This window comes from Corvus kubaryi, unplaced genomic scaffold, assembly GCF_017639235.1.
Source record: "Corvus kubaryi isolate FWS band 111438036 unplaced genomic scaffold, C.kubaryi_AGA036_p1.0 133, whole genome shotgun sequence".
Taxonomy (NCBI): domain Eukaryota; kingdom Metazoa; phylum Chordata; class Aves; order Passeriformes; family Corvidae; genus Corvus; species Corvus kubaryi.
The window spans coordinates 33,815,133-33,834,421 of record NW_024580667.1 but is presented as its reverse complement, the minus strand read 5'-3'; the positions used below and the strand labels follow the sequence as shown (position 1 = coordinate 33,834,421).

At 38.1% G+C, this 19,289-nt stretch overlaps 2 protein-coding genes across 3 annotated transcripts in view; one reads left to right on the top strand and one right to left on the bottom strand.

Moving 5' to 3' along the window:
- The window catches only part of TPP2 (tripeptidyl peptidase 2), a 55,418-nt gene extending 47,431 nt beyond the window's left edge, over nucleotides 1-7,987 (top strand). For both annotated transcript variants that reach the window (XM_042042842.1, XM_042042833.1), the window contains 2 exons: nucleotides 3,931-4,050; nucleotides 4,675-7,987. In XM_042042842.1, coding sequence (XP_041898776.1) covers nucleotides 3,931-4,050; nucleotides 4,675-4,764 — 210 coding nt within the window. In that variant the 3' untranslated portion in view covers nucleotides 4,765-7,987. The remainder of the gene's footprint in view (nucleotides 1-3,930; nucleotides 4,051-4,674) is intronic.
- On the bottom strand, nucleotides 5,312-14,445 carry METTL21C (methyltransferase 21C, AARS1 lysine). The gene is made up of 5 exons (XM_042042854.1): nucleotides 14,423-14,445; nucleotides 10,011-10,162; nucleotides 8,549-8,691; nucleotides 6,885-7,002; nucleotides 5,312-6,319 (listed from the first exon to the last, which is right to left on the bottom strand). Exons 2-5 carry the CDS (start codon nucleotides 10,150-10,152, stop codon nucleotides 5,925-5,927), a joined length of 798 nt encoding a protein of 265 aa, XP_041898788.1. The 5' UTR covers nucleotides 10,153-10,162; nucleotides 14,423-14,445; the 3' UTR covers nucleotides 5,312-5,924.
- Between the last annotated feature and the right edge of the window lie 4,844 nt (nucleotides 14,446-19,289).

Here is a 19,289-nt window from a genome sequence, read left to right as displayed (position 1 = left end):
GACCATGTGTTCTTTTAGGTTGTTTCTAAAGAGGAATCAAGAGCATCATCACTTTTCTGTGTGTTTCTGCTCACCTTCTAGTAAATAAAATACTGTCCCTTGTTTCATCTCTCCTCTGCAGACATAGCACTTGGGCACCACAGGGCATTTGTTACTTCCTTTGAATTGTCTATTTGTCATTGAAGTAACTTGCTTTTCCCCATATTGTAGCAAGTATGTAGGGAAGTAACTTTACTTTTGATAGTAAGTGCATTTGTTCACACTTTCAGCTATTGTCTGAAGGTTCATTTTAAACAAAACATGAAAGAAAATATTTATGTCCCCTGTGTACACAAAAGCATTTCAAATAGACTCCAGTTAAGACAACTTTGTGCAGCAAGTATTTGATTGATTATGCTAACATGTTTATAATGGCACTTTAGTTCTTTTTCCTAGAACATGGCTTTAAATTTTGTAGGCCAAAATCCTCAGTTTTAAACACAACTGCTACAGGAGAGTAGTGGGATGTTGTATGTTATTGGGAATGACCAATCTGTAGAATTTAATGCCCCTCAACATTTAAAAATAAGTTTAAAAACAAGTAAAAGGCCCGTACCTTTCTGTCTTATCTTTTAAACATCTTTAGCTTGGGTTGTTTTTCCTGATACTGTTTGCATTGTCAGATGCAGCTGTCTCTTCCAGCTGATTTTATTCAGTCACTGCCAAAAATGTGTTGCTGGACATTTGATTCCCTTGACTCCCCTCCCTCTCTTAAAAATGAGTAAATTTTTTTATATTAATGTAGGTTTTATTTATAATAGGGCAGTTAATAGAGCAGAGAAAAATCAACAAATGTAGCTAAAAAAGCTTAGTTTATTAGCATAGATGTATATGAACCTGAAAAAGCTTGTTTGTTGGGAATTGTAGAAATTACAACTTCAGTGTTTTTACAAGTAGCTGGAGTATGTTACCTACAGATTATATTGTTTAACCTAGTATTTTAACTGTCTGTAAATACAGGTGTTTTTTAATCAACTCTTTAAATGATTAATTAATTGATTATGCAAGTCTGTTTCCGTAGATAACAGCATTTGGATACTAGAAAAGTTTCATTAGGTGTTTTAGTATTGCTGGATTCAAACATACTTTTTTTAAGAGTGTTTTCTGGCTTTTAAATACTTCAGCCTCACAAATTTCTTGGGAGAGATCATTTCAGCATTTTACTGTCCTAAATATGTATCTTTATAGCCAATGGCAAGTTAGGCAGCTAGTTAGGAGGTGGACATCCAAACACTTTCATGGGTCTGGCTCCCACACATAGTATTCCAGGCCATTAGCTTGGGAAATAAAGTATCTAACAGTGATTTTTCCCTCCAGTATCCTAGAAGTATGCACTGCCTTTTCTCAGTACCCTTTTATTGCTCTTTGTACTGTTTCTGGGCCATATTACTTGTTATGCAAAAGCTGGCCTTCATTATTTTTATTATATAATTTATTATTTCATTATATAGTTATGAAATAATATCAAATACTTCGAATTCATTACTATTCTTTCATCTAACAGTTAGGTCTTGGATAATACAAATAGGTTTATTTGATGGTTTTATACATTCAGATAGCAGCTGTTTTCTCTGTTATATCTTAATAGCACTCCAGTTTACCTTTTCCTTACACATATCAAGGAATCATAACCTTTACTTCTGTGATCTTATAAAGCTTGCAGTATTTTATCTATAAGGCTTAATTTGGCCAATATGTGTATAAGTTGTAAAGTACTATTTCTTATCTAACATCTTTTGTTTGTAAACAAATTCTGATTTTAAAGCAACTCCTGCATTGTACGTAACTTCTAAAGTGCTAATGAATTTTTAGTAGTTTTGCTGAGCTTGTATACAGTTGATTGGGGGTTTTTCTCCAAACACTAAGGCAGCAATTATTGTCTTATGTCAAGAGCTCTTGGAGCATTGTTTTCAACCTTTTGGTTCAGCAGAGAACCTTTTTCTCATTTAGAAATACCCAACCTTTTACTTGGCCGGAGCAAGGGTATTTCGTAAAATGCTTTGTTTTCTTGCCATAAAAACTCTAGGAAGCCCTGTTACGAAAGAAATGCTGTCAAGTGGCTTTCCTCCTGCCTTTATCACTGATGTTCAATAACCATTCAAAACTTACAGGGTCAGGTAAGAGCTTTCTTCATAGAGCAGTGACATTATTTCTGGTTAGCCTCCGATATGTTATATTTGCTGAGAGCTCCAATGCATTTTTCATTTGATTTTTTTTTTGTTTGGTTCTTTGTTTTGTTTTGTGGTTCTATCATCTTTTACAGAAGGAATTTTTTTTTTTTTTTTCAGTTTAGTTTAGCTAACTAAGTCTGCTAATGGATCCACTGAGCAGTTTTTCAGAAATGTTTGCTAATGTGTTTTGCTTTAGGAAAATATCCAAAATAATTGGATGGAGAATGCAGCATGCAGAGTATTTTTCCAATAGCAATATTTGGAAAATTGTATATGTGAATGGTGCTGTATGCTCATTGTTGCATATATGTGTGTGTTGTAAGCTACAACAGCTTAAATAATATTTCCACACAGCAAAATAAGTATTTGAAGACAGAAGAAGAATGAGCAACTTTTGAGTACTTGGCATAGTATCTTGGAGCTTCAGAATTATACCTTGACTTGCTTGATAATTAGGTTTATTTCTTTTTTATCTTTTAACTATTTATTGATCCTGCAAAGACTTGTGCATGTGATTAACGTTAAAATGGAAATGTTCAGGCTGCTGAAACTAGACAAGTTCTTCACTCCTTGCAAGATTCAGATCTCTGGTTCCTTAATGTGTATATTCTTGAGAAATACTTAGGTTTTTTTCTGTAATGTAAAACGTATTCCTGAACATCCTTGAGGGGATTTTGTTAGCTTTTCTTAATGGGACATTTTAAGTGGGAAGTCTTCAACCTTTATTGTGGAGTCAGAGCAAAGGAAAATGTTGTAATGAATGAGGGGCAATGAATAGCAAGCTCTAATAAAAGATTTCATAAACACTTCCAACAACAGACACATACCATATTCACCAACTTTACTGCTATGTCACTCTTCAGTAAAAAATGAAAAGTATCTTGTTTACTCTGAGTGTTCCAAAGGGAATATATGAAAGTGTCTTGATTGCTCTAGTTCTTAGTGCTGCAACTGGTGAAATGGTTTGAACAGTCTTGCAACACCCTGAACATTGTCAGTGTTTGGGTGTTAAGAACCTGATTTATTTTACAGTAGTTCTTAGGTAGACACATTGATTTGCTCATGTGAAGCATTGCATTGGTAAGGAGTTTAAGATGGTTTTTTAGAAATAGTGTTCTCAAGAAGGAGCTTTTTTATAATCTCTTCTTAAAAAATTACCAGTAGTGAGGAGCTGACCTAAAACTTGAGGCTTGTCTTCATGCTTACCTGTCTTCATTGCTTCTTTATAATTATGTACATTTCTCTGTCTTTGTCTGTATATATCATTCACTGTGTACATTCGTACTTGTTTCTGCAGTAAGTTTGTGACTACCTAGGCATTAAAATTCTCAATTTGGTTTTTGCTTCTCTGGGTCAAAAATATACCTGCCTGGTTGGTGATTCTTTAATTATCTTTTTAATATGCCATATGGTTGCCTGCAGAGAATGAAATTCTAAAGAAGCTAGAAATGTGACAAAAAATTAAAATAGTGATATCTGTGTTACATAAGAAGTTCTGAAGTCAAATATGTTTGTGAACTCAGAAATAGTCTCTAGGAAGTTCATGTTTATGACTACTGCGAATCATCTGTTATACTGCAAAGAGAAAGCTATCTTGTGTAAATGTTTTACTTTGTTTGAATCACTTCTGCTATCTGAACAGAATTTGATATTACTTGTTAAGCCTTGTAAGATATTAAGATACCTAATTTGTTCGGGTTTTTTTTAATTTGCATTGTAGGTTTTGACTTTTGCCTATAAGCATGCATTGGTAAATAAAATGTATGGAAGAGGTCTCAAGTTTGCCACCAAACTTGCAGAAGAAAAGCCAACAAAGGACAACTTAAAAAACTGCATTCAGGTAAGGAACATTTGCTCAAGTAATGGGGCTGTGTTCCTGCTGCATAAGCTTTCAGAAGTCAGATATAAGTCTTCTGGAATTTTTTCTAGTCTTCTCATTTTAGAAAGCACTGAATGTAACATTTTAACATTTTCCAGGTTTTGTAACTCGGCCTTCATTTTAAATAGTGATTTTTTTTCTTCCTTTTTCTAGAATAACTCGTTTTTGAGTAACTGTCTTTTTTAGCAGATTTACTTTCTGGAACTTACTTTGAGGCATAAAAGAAGTAGAGACAACTTAGTCAAAGATACCTGCATAAAAATCCCCTTATGTTGCTGTTTACCACTGTTATTTTTTACTATTATTAATCATAACTACTGCTAGTAGAATTTAATGGAGAATCAATGGGAATTCCTATCATTAAATTCTTGTGCATTACATTTAGAGAATGTAGATCATATAGAATGGGGAGGAGGGGTCCCCCTTTCAGGACTAAGGAATTCAAAGCTCACCAGGTCTCTAATCTGTTGTCTTTCTGATAGTAGACACTTTTAGTAAGATGTTGATATCAGTGCAGTGTTTGTTTAGATTTAGATGTTAAAAAGAGTAAGACTCATTCTTTAATGTGTGCTTTTTTTTTTTCAGCTAATGAAGTTGCTTGGATGGACTCATTGTGCAACTTTCACTGCAAATTGGCTTCCTGTCATGTATCCACCTGATTATTGTGTATTCTAGAGAATCGAAAATTGTAAAATTAAAATGATTTTATATGGGACAGGATAGGAAAAGAGAAAATTTGACTTTTTATTCGAACGCATGTTTTCATTACTGAATGCTGATTATTAAATTGTGTGTATTTATCAGTAAAGGCACCTGAGTATGGCTTAATACCTGTTAACCTAACTCCTGTCATCAGGGAGTTTCCTTATTGTGCATCCCATTGCTGGCAATGGATGTGCCAGAACTGCCAACATTGAGGATTTGGAATTAGTTTGGGAAGAATTACTGCATGCATGTTAGGTTCTGAATTGTTACTTTTAACTGCAAACCTGTAAAAGTTCTGTATTTTTTATGGTACACTGAATTTTAACATGTTTGATCTTAATTTCAATTGTATGAAGGCCTTAAAGCTACTTCAAGAGTAGCTACAATCTTACTTATTAGATGAAAGTAATGTACACCTGTATTGTTTGCAAGAGTTTACATTTAATGTTTTTAAGAAAAATTCAACCTCTCAAACTGTTACAATGTTTCTCAGAATTGCTGATGCATAGTACTCTTGTAAATCTTCATTTTGGAGTGATTTCAGGCAAACTCAGAAATCCTGGTGAAGCTGGGGATGTAGGACAGGGTGATACATGTTTAAAAGTGCCAGACAGTTACATCTTGATCAGATACTGTAAAGCTATACATAGATGTTTATTAATGTTAAAAATATAAAACACAGCAGAATAAATGTGCAAAGTTGAAGATCAAAAAACCACCATGTTAACTCTGATACTTTAAAAGATTTTTATAATTAATAAAAATAATGAAGCTAAAAATTGTATTGGTTTCTGGATGAGTACATAAATAAAACTTGCTGAAAGAAAGCAGCTTACAAACAACAGAGGTTCAGTGCAGCCCAGAAGATCAATGTTTTTTGTTAAAGCCTTCTTACTAACATGGTTCCTTCAGTGGAGGGGGAATTGGTCAGTTTGAACAGATCGTATGTATCAACCAGAGACAAATTGCTTAATCTTTTGCCTTGCTGGTTTTTCCATACTTGCAGTGCAAAACTTAGATGCATTTGCAACTTTACAACCATAAATGCACAGAAGGTGCAACATAATCCTGGAAAGCATTCCAAACTGTGAGGTGCTGCCACTAAATCAAGATCAGTAATAGTTCTCTCTTTAATTCTCTCTTACTGTGGCTTTAAGCAGCTTGACATTTGATTCTGGAAATTCTGCTAAAATGGTTGTATTAAATATATTGCAAACTTTTTCCAAAAATTCATAGTCTGTACTGAATCTGAACTTATTTGCCCATAGTAATACTGTTCCTGGCTTACAAAAGTACACCATTGTTGCTAGCAGGGGGTCCAGAGCTGCATGATGGTACACAACATCAGTTGCCAGTATGAAATCATAATGGTAAGTTGATACAGGAAAGTCTTCATTGAGGCCTTCTCCCCATACCAGTTTTCTCACTTCAGGTTTGTGGATATTCAAGTTCTTCGTATTTCTTGAAATATTATATGAGAGATTTTCAAGAACTTCAGGCAAATCAGTAGCTGTAACGTGAGCTCCTAAAGAAAACATGAGTTTGTTTAAATTCACAAAATCACTAAGGTTGGAAGAGACCTTCAAGATCATCTGTCCAACCATGAACCCAGCACCACCATAACCACCCGTAAACCATATCCCCAAGTCCCACATCCAGACGCCTTTTGGATGCTTCCAGAGACAGTGATTCCACCACCTCCCTGGTCAACTTATTCGAATGCCTAACCACCCTTTCTGTAAAATAAAAAAAATTTTCTGATATCAAATCTGAACTGCCCTGGCACAACTAATGGCTATTTCCTCTCATCCTTTCACTTGAGAGAGGGCAAAATTCATAGGCATGTAGTTGAACTTGTATAAAACTTAATCTGCATAACTGGTCCAGCCTCCCCCTCCCCAATAACTAGGGTAGTTACTGAGTTAACAAAACAGTATTTTACAATAATCTTCATTAAAAAAAAAAAAAAACAAAACCCAAAAAACAGTGACAAAGTTTACTTCAACTGTTGTTTCATTGCCTTAAATTCACAAGGGCAGAGCTAGATCATCTTTCACTAGAAATCCAAAAGGAAATACAAGTTTACCAACCTAAGATACAGGCCACAATGGAAAGCAAGCCTGTTCCAGCACCAATTTCCAAAACTTTTTTGTCTTTGAGGTTGAATTGTTCTTGATTTGATTCCAGATATTGAGATAAAGCCAGTGCCTAAAATGGTTAACACATATCCATAAGAGGGTAACAGCTAAGTTGCACAAAAATTCATTAGATGTTTTTATACAAGGGTGTTGTTTTTTTTTAATATAATGAGCAACACTGAAAGGTATAACAAAAATGTAATATGGGAAGAATTGTGATGTATCCTGGTTTTTTTATATATAAAAAAAATTAAAGCAGTTTATTTTTAGTTTTAAGTTTATGTGATATGGATTTACTACACACTTCTGCATGAGTCCTCTGCCAGCTCAAGACAGAATCATAGAATAAGCTGAGTTGGAAGGGACCCACAGGGATAGGCAGTGTTAAGATGTGAACCATTCAGTCAGAACAGCAAAGTTTAACAATATGTAGAAAGTAATGTTCTGGTTTATTATCACAAGTGTTATGCTATACTATCACTATCATAAAGTAAATTCAGGCTTCAGCAGAGATTTTTTGAAAACATTTTTTTGTTACAATTTTTTTAGCAAACAAAATATTAAAAATTGGTTATTTACAAACTCAACACTTGTTTATTGATAGTAGTATAACTGTTGGAAAAAAACCAAACAACACTGTATGGAAATATTATCAGGCCTTCGTAAAGATTTTGTCAGTTAGTAGAATATAAATGGGCTGTTTATAAACAACATAAACTGATGCCAAAGAAACTGTCTTCCCCCTTTTGCTTCTCTTCTTTAGAATTGTATTACTGTTTTAACTCTTGTGCTTTTCATAATGCAACACTGTCTACCTGCTCTGGGAAAGCTGACAGCTAATGAATCACCAGTCCAATTTGTGCAACCTCTCAATTTTCTTGGAGAGTTTACCATCTGCATTCTGACACTTGATTAATGTGAGAATTGACGATCTGACATTTCAAAATAAGATACTGTTTCACCCACCCATATGCTCTCTATTGTTTTGAAATTGTCTGCCATTTTTTTGTGAGCTTTTTAAATAAATGTGGATCTGAAAAAGTTTGAAATCCTAATTTTCATGTCTTTATCAGTTGACCCTCTCTTCCCTCAAAGGCAGTTTTCTTAGTCTGCATAAAATTCTGTTTTTAAGAGCAGGAGAAGCAGAGACTGAAGAACTGCTTAAAAGTATGATTTTCCATACTGTAATGAAACTGTTCCAGCCTTTTCTTTAAAATAAGTATATTTAATCATTATAGCATCCTTTACTTATTTAATCTCTCACAGTTTTCTTTTTCAGCCTCCTTTTTATACTGCTGATTATTTACTTCCCAGCAGTGACTGATTGGAAGCATGGAGGAAGCGGAATGTTTCTTCCTGAGTTCCCTTACTGAGTTCTTTTTCAATCCCTACATCCAATGTACAAAACCTTTGGTGCTGTAGTCCTTTTGGCATGAACTGACAAATTACCCTAAGGCAGAGCTTTTTGCTGAAGGACTTAATTCTGCATATGGAAGGGAAACTTCCATTGTCAGAAGCATCATCTAAGAAACTTCCTTAATACTTGTGTGCTGCTGTCCTGTCCTGGTTTGCTCTTGTGTTACGTCAGCTTTCTGTGTGTGGTCTTGTGTACTCACCCCTGGCCATACCACAGCTCCAAAGTGTTCTATGGACTCCTGAATGACAATCTGGTGGCCAGCGTACGTGTAGTGCTCCTTATCAAAGTAGTGTGAAACTTTAGGAACCCAGTTCTGCAGTATTTTAAGAGTTACTGGTGAGCCTGTGAGAGAAAAGATTTCATGTGTTTGTGAGCAACTTGTTAAAGGGTAAAAAGTATTTTACAAAAACAGTATGTGTGGGCACATGGACTAGAAAAGTTCTCGGGACATTGGTCTCGAGTCATAGAATTGCTAAGTTTGGGAAAGATCTCGAAGATCATCAAATCCAACCATTAACCAACCCAGCACCACTATGTTCATCACTAAAATGCGTCCCCAAATGCCACATCTATGCATCTTTTGAACACTTCTGTGGGTGGTGATTCCACCACTTCCCTGAGCAGCCTGTTCCAATGCCTGACCACCCCTTCAGTGAAGACTAGTTGCTGTCCAAAAACAAGACAGTCTGTCTGGCCAGGGAGTGAAAGGAACAATGGTCATTTCCTGCCATTCTAGGTGTTCAAATGAGCAATTTAGAGATAGAAATGAGCCTTTTAGGAAAAGCTAACAATTCAAATATAAAACTCGTATATGGAATATAAAATTATATTCCATATAATAACAGCTAGAAGACTTTCAGGACCAAGTTAGCTTGTATTTCGGTGTTTGTGCTGTAGATTTTGTTTGTGAGGCCAGCAGCTCCAGAACAGCAAGCTGCTTTTTACGTAAGAAGGACTTGGGATTTGCATCTCACATTGAAGAAAACCTTACACTTAGTAGTTGTTTTTTAAGCATCCTTCCACAGAAGGAGGGTTGTAAGACACTTTTATGTTGACATACACAATGTGATTCAGCTAGTCAGTGCTACAGTTGTCCTAGGCTGTCTCATCATAGCAAGGAGGCTCGTGGGTGAAGTTTTTCAGATCTGTGCTGAACTGTTCCATCTGATGTCACTGAAAATGAGGACACTATTCTGAATGACTGAACTTTTGTTGGAAGCCTGTTAGCAGGATATGTGTAGAATTAACTGCAAGGGAAAATTTTGCTCTGGCTTGCAGGAATTTTAATTGATGCCTGCCTGGAATCCTTGGTAGCTGTTGGAGCAGTTTAGCCTGTTGAAATTTGTAATACCACAGCTTTAACAGTGCCAGCCCAATCAATGCATATGATAGCCATATCTCTGATTGTAATTGAGAAATAATTCTTAGATGTCTAAGTAAAATCCAAAGACCTTTTTAAATATATATCTTAATTATGGCAATGGGGTATTTTTGTAGATTTGATCTGATAATATGTGCAAACATAAGGGGAAATAATGGGGAAAATTGGATATCAAAGGAAAAGGGACATGATGACATCTACTGTATTTGAAGACTGACAAAAATCAAAATATGATATGCTAGCATGCCATAGCAATTGCAGTATTTAAATTGGATTAAACCTGTGTTGGATTCTACATGCTTGGAGCTGCAAGTGCAGTTTTCAGAGTCACACTGCTCTTCGCAGGTTTCTTCTTCCTTGGATGGGCAGTCCATTGTTCCTTCAGTTTTGTTGGGGAATGGTGGCTGCTGTGCAGAGATCATGGCAAAAGAGCTGAAATAGAATGGGAAAAGTAATACTATAAAATCTTGCAGGCACTCTCTTCATATGAAATATGACTGGAAAAGGAGATTGAGTAGTTCGGGTGGGCTTTGGTGGCCTTTTGGTTTTTTTTTTCCAGTGATGGATTGAAGGGACAGGATGAAATGTAACAGCCCCGCTCCACTGGGTGGTACAAGCAGTTTCTGGAAATGTAGTAATGCTATCAGAATTTTTATTAATATCTCATTTATCATTTTTATTATTGTGTTTATTTTATCATTTATGCAGAAGCTTGACATTATGTCACTGAATTCATACCACTAGTCAGTCTGAAAATTGAGCTACTCTTATCAGTTGAAGCAATAGCTGAGAAAAAAACCTGTCTTTTCATGTCTGTGACTTTTTAGCTGTGTAATTTACTATTTTCAAAAAACTTGGGACTTATGATTCCAGAGATAAAACTGTTTCATTTGCTGCAGCCAGTGCTCTTGATTTTGTCTCCTTGCATAGCGTTGCCTTCTCTTCTCTGTCTTTTCCTGCAGAACAGCTAACTCAGTTACACTGAAATGCAGTGAACTGCAGAGTATGCAGATGGCAGTCAGGAAATCATTGCAGTGAGAAGATTGAATCCATGAAGCTTTTTGGATAACTCTGTTATGAATGACTGTGCCTCCTCAGTGTACAGGCAGCACCCAACCTAAGAAGGAACTGCTTGATACCAGCTAACATCAATAAAAGCAGGAACAGGACTTGATGTAGATTTACTTGGGGAGAAATAGGTCAGTGGAATTTTTTGCTTGACTAGAGTTTTCTTCAGTGAAGCACCTATGTATATGCATATATCTGTGAGTGTGTGGAGGTACATATAGATAGCTGTAGATATATACACAGACACATCTATATTTAAAGAGCAAAAGGTTCAGGACTTGCTCTGGCCAGAGGCTGTACAAGTTCACCTTTGCCACATAACATGATGGCTGGAGTGAGCTATGTTCTTATCCAGGATAAAAACATTTGTCCATTCTGCTCATTCTTGAGACCGCATATTGGCTCTTTCCAGCCACAGGCACTGCAGACAAAGTGTTGTATCATTTGTTTGGGTTGCATCATACTGCAGGAGGCTGGTTTAGGTATCCTGGCTGGAAAGGAGTAAATCTTTGCCAATGGCCAAGAGGTTTAGCAATGCCTGCAGGTAGTTTCTTAAGGAGCAGTGTGACTGCTGACTTACGTGGGTGATTTAATTTGCACATGATATTGACACCATTACAGTTCTACTGATACCTGATACATTCCTTATATCAGCTGCTGTGTTTATTCACAAGGACGTGATTTCTGTTCTAATTCCTCTGACACTGCATTTGCTCAGTCTTGGCAGTGATTTTGTACTCTTACAGAAAAGAGTGCTTTAAAGTGCTTTAAATCGATTTCTGCACGTTTTTTTTTTTTTCTTCAGAGGGTCTCCATCTGGCTAGTAACAAGATCTGGCTTTCCCCCATTGTGTGTGATTCGAGGTACGATGATGGTAGGTAAGAGACTGAAGTTAATGGTGCAGTTACTGCATTTCCTGACATGAGTGAGTGCATCCATGTTCACATTCCACGTGTGACAGTGTGCCTTCTTCCAACAGCAGTGATTTCTCATTTAATCAAAAATAGGCTTCTGGACTTGAGCAATGGCTCCTTTTCATGCCTTAAGCTAGAATAAAATCTGTTCATATTCTAATGTTCTAGGAAATCTCTGTGAAAATATTTTCAGACTTGTGCAATTGGGAGCGTACATAATGAAAAGAGAAGAATCTGTCAGAAATGGTGATGGCTACAGCTGGGAAGCATTTGGTTGAAGATATAGTCTTCTGAACATTTTATATTGAAACATGCAGAGCACTACATTCTCATATTTGGGGGTTTTTGGGTGAGTATTTTGTTTGTTTTGGTGAGGTTTTTTGTAAGGCTCTTTTGCATGACATTTGTGCTATTTAACTGAAAAAGCCAATCCTGGAACTAAAAAGCAGGAGAAAACTTTACCTTGTCCAGTACTCTACTATTTATAAAACCAGAAGGCTCATTGAATGAGTAAACTGTTAATTTGTCAGTTTGGGTGGAAAGTGATCCCCCTGTATTTTTTTTTCCTTGCTTAAACAAGTTCTTACTACAACAGGCCAAAATTTCAGTTGGCTGTGGGTGAATTCCAGAAAATAGCTTGGAATCATGCTTAATAAATACAAATTTGTGAATCATCTATTAAGCGCCTACAGCAAATAAAATTGTATCTCTGATCCTGATATGTATGTATACCCTATTATCATTCAGAGCTCTAACTTGATTAGACTTGTTATGTTACATTTTCAAATTAAAAATTGTTATGCTTTCCCTCACTTTGTCCTTTGAGTTCCCCTAAAATGGGAATCTGCTTAAATATTTATAAAGAAACTTTGCTGGTTTCACTAAATCCCTTAAAATGATCATGAGGCCTCAAATCCGCACCAGTGGTTACCCTGCTGCTGGTGTGGTCCTTAAGTCCATCAGTTACCTGGGTTCTTAGGTGGTGATTTGGGGGATAAACACTATGCACTCTGTGTTTGTATGTCACCTGACACACTGGTTTATGGCTGGAGCTTCTAGATGCTATAATAATATCTTGTAGAGGTGTAGCTTTTGCTAAACAGAAAGGGGTTTATAAGTGCATATATATGGATATATACGCACATTTATTCTACTGCCATAATTATTCAATTATATATTTCATAGGAGTTATAAGTAAGGGGTTTTTTAGCTGCAAACTACAGGACAGCTTTAGTCTTATAAAACCAAGAATTCAAGTATATTAGTGTCTTGGCCTTAATGATGTACAGCTTTATTTATCATTTTAAATGACAAACTGTTCATGAAGACTACAGGCACAAGTGGGTATTGAGAAGCTGTTTGCAAATAGGTAATGTTTGCATTATTGCATTCTCTATGTGTAATATGTTCAAGTTGCTGCTGCACTCCTAGAATTACAAAAAAACCCCCATTTCTCCCTGTTTTGACATTTTTCTGATCCATATTTTACTGAAAATTATATATCTCTAAAAGAATTTTAGTTTGATGACGTTGCAAGCAAAATCTGTTCCCTTAGAAAATATTGGCTCTTTCTGAATATTAGCAACTAGGTTTTTTTCCAAATTAGTCATGTTGGGAAATAATTATCTAAATTCTTTCAAACCAGTATTGACTTCATTAATAGTCTTAATCTGCCGTGAACAAAACTTAGAAAATCACATTTGATTTCTTCAGAACCTAAGGAAGAAAGAATAATTCACAAAACTATATCTATTTGACAATATTACATAAAATTAACAAGGTAATGAAACAGGGGCAAATTGTAAGATGATGATAAACCTTAAGGTAACAGTTTATCCCCTGTAAGAATAAACTTTGTGCCTCTTAAACTGCTGAAATCGATACTCAGAAAGAGCTTTTAATATCCAGCTACGTGGCCAAAAAAAAGTAGGTTAGTGAGCAGTGCTATGTCTCTGGGTCTTCAGCTGTAAACACAACTCTGCTGAAATGTGTTTCATCTCAGCACAGACTTGCACAGTGTACTCTGGGTTAGTCTGAAATATTTGGGCAAAAGCCAATTTCATTTGCTTACATGGAGAATGCAATTGCAGTCTGTTCGTTGCAAGATCGGGCTTAACCATACAGTTACCATATGTTAACATCTGTTTCTTAGAGCTCATGCAATTTTCTCATGTTATCATGCACTAGATTAAAAAAAACCACCAACAATATAAATGGTAGGAAATAAAGGAAATGTCAATGCTAGGAACATCACTACAGTAAATCTATGTGACATTTGAATCTCCGAGGTAAATGCACCCAAATACCCCAAGCTAGTGACCGTCACTCTCCACGAAACAGAGAGCTGGATTCTGTTGGCTCACAGAGCTGACCTGAATGAAATACAAGAATTCAGACAAAGGTATTTCTGTTGTTAGTTAGCAGGGAACACAAAGGCATGTCAGGCGAGGTTAGCTGGGCAGCTGTGTGGGTACCTGATGTGGCAGAGGCCACGGGAAGTTTCCTGTGGGTGGATGCACGCTCCAGAGGTTTTTATACAGGCGTGCACCTGAAAAGAATAACTTTCCCCTCCAGCCAGTCGGATTGCAGGTTATTTAGAGTAACATTACCAGGCAGTGCTCGAAGAACTTACCGTGTTACACTTAAGTCTTCCACATGTGCAGTACAAAATCAAAACTCTTTTAGACTTTGAAGTCCCAAGCATACAAACCTTTCTTGGCTCCTCCAGACTCTGGTTCTGTTTTTGCAGATGACGCGTTCCCTGTGTTCGCCTTACATCAGCAGAGCTGAACCATGCAAGCAACTTACTGTGGGCAAACTAGCACATAAATAATGAGTGTGGCCACTTGGCAGCAGCCCAAGCATAGGGGAAAGGTCATGAAGCTCCCACTACCAGGAAAAGGTCAAGTCTTCCTTGCCCTGCTGAACGTCTGGCTGGGGAAGCTGTGGGTACCCTCCTCATCCTGAGTCACAGACAGTATGGGGAAGTGTCAGTCCTAAGGAAAAAACAACTTTCTCATCATCTTCAGTGCAGGTCATATCCAGTGCAAGAGGGCGCAAAACAAATGAAAATCATGAAAATCCCACTTTCATCAGAAGATCTTCCAGCTGATTGTTTTAAAACAGATGGATGTCATAGATGTTGAAGATGAACCAGATGTGTATTCCTTACACATCTCAAGAATTTGAGAGGTTTATATTCCTGTTTTTCTTTTGCTGCCCTTCTGCCCTCCCTTCTCCTTCTTTGCAAAGATTCTGCCAGAAGAAATTCAATCCCATTAGAGGACAGAAAAATTTAAAAGCTACTTTGAAAGTCATAAAGCTAGAAAATAACCCCTGGATAATAAATGAAGAGCTGAAGGCTGGCGAAAGAAATGGGGGAGGCAGAGGGAATGCAGATTTTTAACTCAATTTATAGGTGTTTTCATTTTGGAGTGAACAGCTTTTGAATTCAGGCAATGCTCTTCTGAGGAGTGGCAAAGGTAAAAAACAAACCTTTTGTGTCACGGCAGCTGTTCCATGTGTGGGCTGCTGTGTGTCTCTAGGAGTCACACCAAGGACAGAAAACACTTGGCTCCACATTCAAATGCTCATCAGTTTATTTCCTCTGAAATTTGATAGTTAAAAGATACTTTTTAATTTATACTTGGGAACTAGTATTAAGATAGTGACCGTATTAAGTTGATATTGTAAACATTGCATTCCACAGACCTGCCTGACTTTACAAGTAGTGCAAGTGAGTGGTCCTGAGGTAGGTCAGTAGCTGTTATTGGAAATATGAAGATAAGCTGCTGTTGGAATGACTGCCATGGCTTTTTTAAGACGTGGTCTTTTGAGCAGGCATGTTCCCACTGTCATGTTTATTGTATTTGTCACCAGGGGTGAATGTAGCTCCGACTGGTGCTGCTGTCAAAGTTCTGTCCTAAGCTTTGGAATGGGGCTGGTGCTGGACATAAACAGTTTATTTGTTAAATGAAATCAGAGGAATTGGCTTACTCTGTGTTGTGTCTCTTGTAGCGAAGATAGCAACTGTAGGGACAGTGTTACAGCTTATTTATGAATCATGCAGGCATGGCTTCATTTTTTTTTATAACTCATGGAGGAATCAGCACTGATACTCTGAATTGTAGCTTTTGTTGACATATATTTACTATATAATTTCTATAAATACTTCTGGTTCCACACTCAACTTCCAATTATTTCTTGTTTAACATTGAAAATGAGTGTTGTCTGGACGGGTAGCTATTACAGCTGGTGGTGGGGTCCGAGGCTGTGACCCAGGAAGAGGTGACCGGTCCGGGGAGATGGTCCCGAAAGGAATCGCCTTCCCGAGGCCCGGTGTCTTCCTCTCAGCTGCTGGCAGGAGGGCCCTTGCAGAGGCTGTCAGCTCTTTAGTGATTGTCAGCTTGTGATTCCAGCTCAGCTCTGCAGGGCAGCCTCCAGGCCAAACCAGACCAGGGAGAGAGACGAGAAGGCCCATGTGGCTGGTTCCGCACGAAGGGAGCTTTATTGTGGGTTCCCTCCGGCGAAGGGAAGGCCAGGGATGAGCTCTCTCCTCTACAGAGGCGAGCTGGTCTTCTTTTATAGGGATACAGGGGATCAGCAAGGGGACCAATGGATTACAGAGGGTCTGGGATAGACCAATGGGTTACAGAATGATCTGCTTAGGGTATCCCAAAGGATTGTGGGTCTACTTTTCCTCACCATGACTCAAGTCCTTTCCAGGGAGTCCTGCTGGGCGATTTTGAAGTCTCTTATCTCAGCAGACATCCCTCTAGGGCAGTGGCTGGGCACATCCCACAGGTAGCCCCAGGGAATTAAAGTTTCTCCAGACTTCTGTGAATGGGCAGGCTGAGGGCATTACATCACCTCAGTTCTATGTGTAAAAGGGCATTTTTCAGTTATTAGTTCAACGTCCAGTTCCACAAAGCTCTGACTTATTTGGTTGGCTTTTCTGTTTCTCTAAACACTCATGGGAATTTTGCCATTTAGACCATTGGTGGAAGACAAAATGCAACAGGCTGCCAAATGTGATCAAGTAAAGCAAACTTCAAGTATTTTTAGAATGTGTGTATTTTAATGTGAATTGTGTAGCTTGCATAGGTTTGGGGGGTGTGTTAAGTCTGGTAATGTGAAACCTAATTGGTAGTGTGGGTCTTTTTCCCATTTAGTGCTATTAAACTATCAGGAAAGCTGGGAAGAGTATTTTTCCTGGCTCTGTCACTGAACTCAGCAGTAGCATTCTCTTCAGTGTATAGGCAGAGTAAAATTGTATTCATATTATTGGAGTATAGATTACAGTGTTTCAATTTTAGAACAAATTTAAAAGTTCCTCTGCTGTTAACAATAGCAATTACAGCATAAAAGTGGTGTAAAACTATTAAAATTTAAATGATTGTGATAAACAGGGATTACAGTCATTTACAGTCTTTTAACACATCAGGAGCAAGAAGCCTGCCAGATTTATGCCAAAAGACAGCAAGATTAAGCCAGAAAGGTTAAATTATATTCTTGTCAGTTAAATTGATAACCACAGATGAACAGGACCAGATGGTAATTACTCAGAACTCCACAGTGGTATTACCATCTCCACACCAAAATGTCATGCCTGCATCTGAAAGTAGGCTTGATACCCAAGCACAGGAAATTGTACAAATGTGAGGTGTATTTCTAAGGGGGTCTTGGAGACATATAGGGAGCAGTGAGGCAAGTAAGTCTGACATCTGTGCTAGTTAAACTGAGAGGAACAGGAGGGCTGGTGATAAATAAGAGGTACAGAAGGTTTTGTGTGTTCTTTGACAGTGTCTACAAAGATGTCATGGATGGTCCTCCAGTTTACAGCGTCCAGGGCTTTCCACAGGCTTTTCATAGGTCACTCACTAAAGATCCTTACAGAAATTGAGTTTTGTTGGGAGAAGGTGTTTTAGCTTTTGTTTTAATAATTTGACAGCTAGGAGGCAATAAATGGTCAGGTTTCCAATGACCCAGGAGGAACTGTGCTGCTGAGTGTATTCCTAAAAACTAGTGGAAAATAATGTGGTGACAATAATGTAGAATTATTCAAGACAGTGAAAAGCAAAATAAGCTGCAGAGTTCCAGAAGGATCTCTGGCATGTTATGAGAGGTGATAATGTGATAAATGAAATTCAGTGCTGACAAGTACCACATAATACACAGTCTCCAACTCAGTACCACCTAGGAAAGAGATTATAATGGCACCAGAGGCAGCTATATACCACAGCTATATACCTCTAAAACCACATCAGTAATCAAAAACACAAAGGGATTGTTGCATTTTTATAAGGAAATGGGAAAAAAACCAACCAACCAACCAACTAACCAACCAAACAAAACCAGTGAAAATGGAACACTGTTTTTTCTAGTATAGGAATTCAGACATTGTCTCCTATTTTCAGTGTGCCATGAATCTTTAATTAAAACATTCATGGTCTTGGAGCTTCTGCAGGATTTGTGGGAGGGCCTGGGTGACCTGGTGAATGACTGATGAAAAATAGCAGGCTCACACTTCTAGAGCAGATTCTCCTCATTCTTATTGCTGGAGACATCTGTCAGCAACCAGCTAAGTGTCTACAGCATGGTCTTGGCATGGTCTGCTGAAGTATAAAGAGCTGCAAGGTGAATTTATTCCAGGTTGGCATCCCTGACAGGGAAACACCAGTGAAATATGTCACAGGAATTAAGGGATATTTCTCTAGGAAGATGACACAGCCGACAGCTCAGCTGAGGTGCCTTTATAACAAAGCAGGCAGCATGGAAAACAGATGGGAGGAGTTGGAAGCCACTGTGCTGCTGGAAATCTGTGACCTAGTTGCCACTACTGGAACTTGGTGGGATGAATCCCATGACTGGAGTACAACTGTTGATGGATACAGGCTGTTCAGGAGGCACAGGGGAGAAAGGAGAGATGGGGGGCCTGCCCTCTGCACCAAGAGCTGCACTGAGTGTGAAGAGTTGTCTCTGAAGAACAGCCATGAGCAGGTCAAAAGCCTGGGATGAGAACCAGAGACCAAGGCAGCAAAGAGAAAGTCGTGTTGGTGCCTACAGGCCCCAGATTAAGGGGAGCTATTGATGAAGCCTTCTTGCTCCAGCTACAGGAGGCACTGTGCTCACAGGGGAGACTTGAATCACCCTGAAATTTGCTGGGAAAGTTGCACGGTGGCTCTAGGCAATCCAGGACACTCCTGGAATGCATGCAGGATAACTTCCTGACACAGCCCTACCAGAGGGGATGTAATACTGGACCTGATGGTCACCCACACAAGCAGGCTATTCTGGGATGTCGATCACTGCAGCCCAGGCTGCCTCCAATATTATGTGCTGGTGGAGTTTGCAGTCCTAAGAGATATGGGTCAAGTGAGGAATAAAGTTAGGCCCCTGAACTTTAAGAAAGCAAACTTCAGGAAAGCCAACTTTCAGCTCTCCAAGGAGGTAGTAAATAGGACCTTCCGTGAAAGTGTCCTCAGGAACAAGGGAGCAGTACAGACCTGGTAGATCTTTAGGGACACTTTCCACAGAGTGCAAGTGATTGTGCTTCCCAGGAGCAATCAATCAGGCAA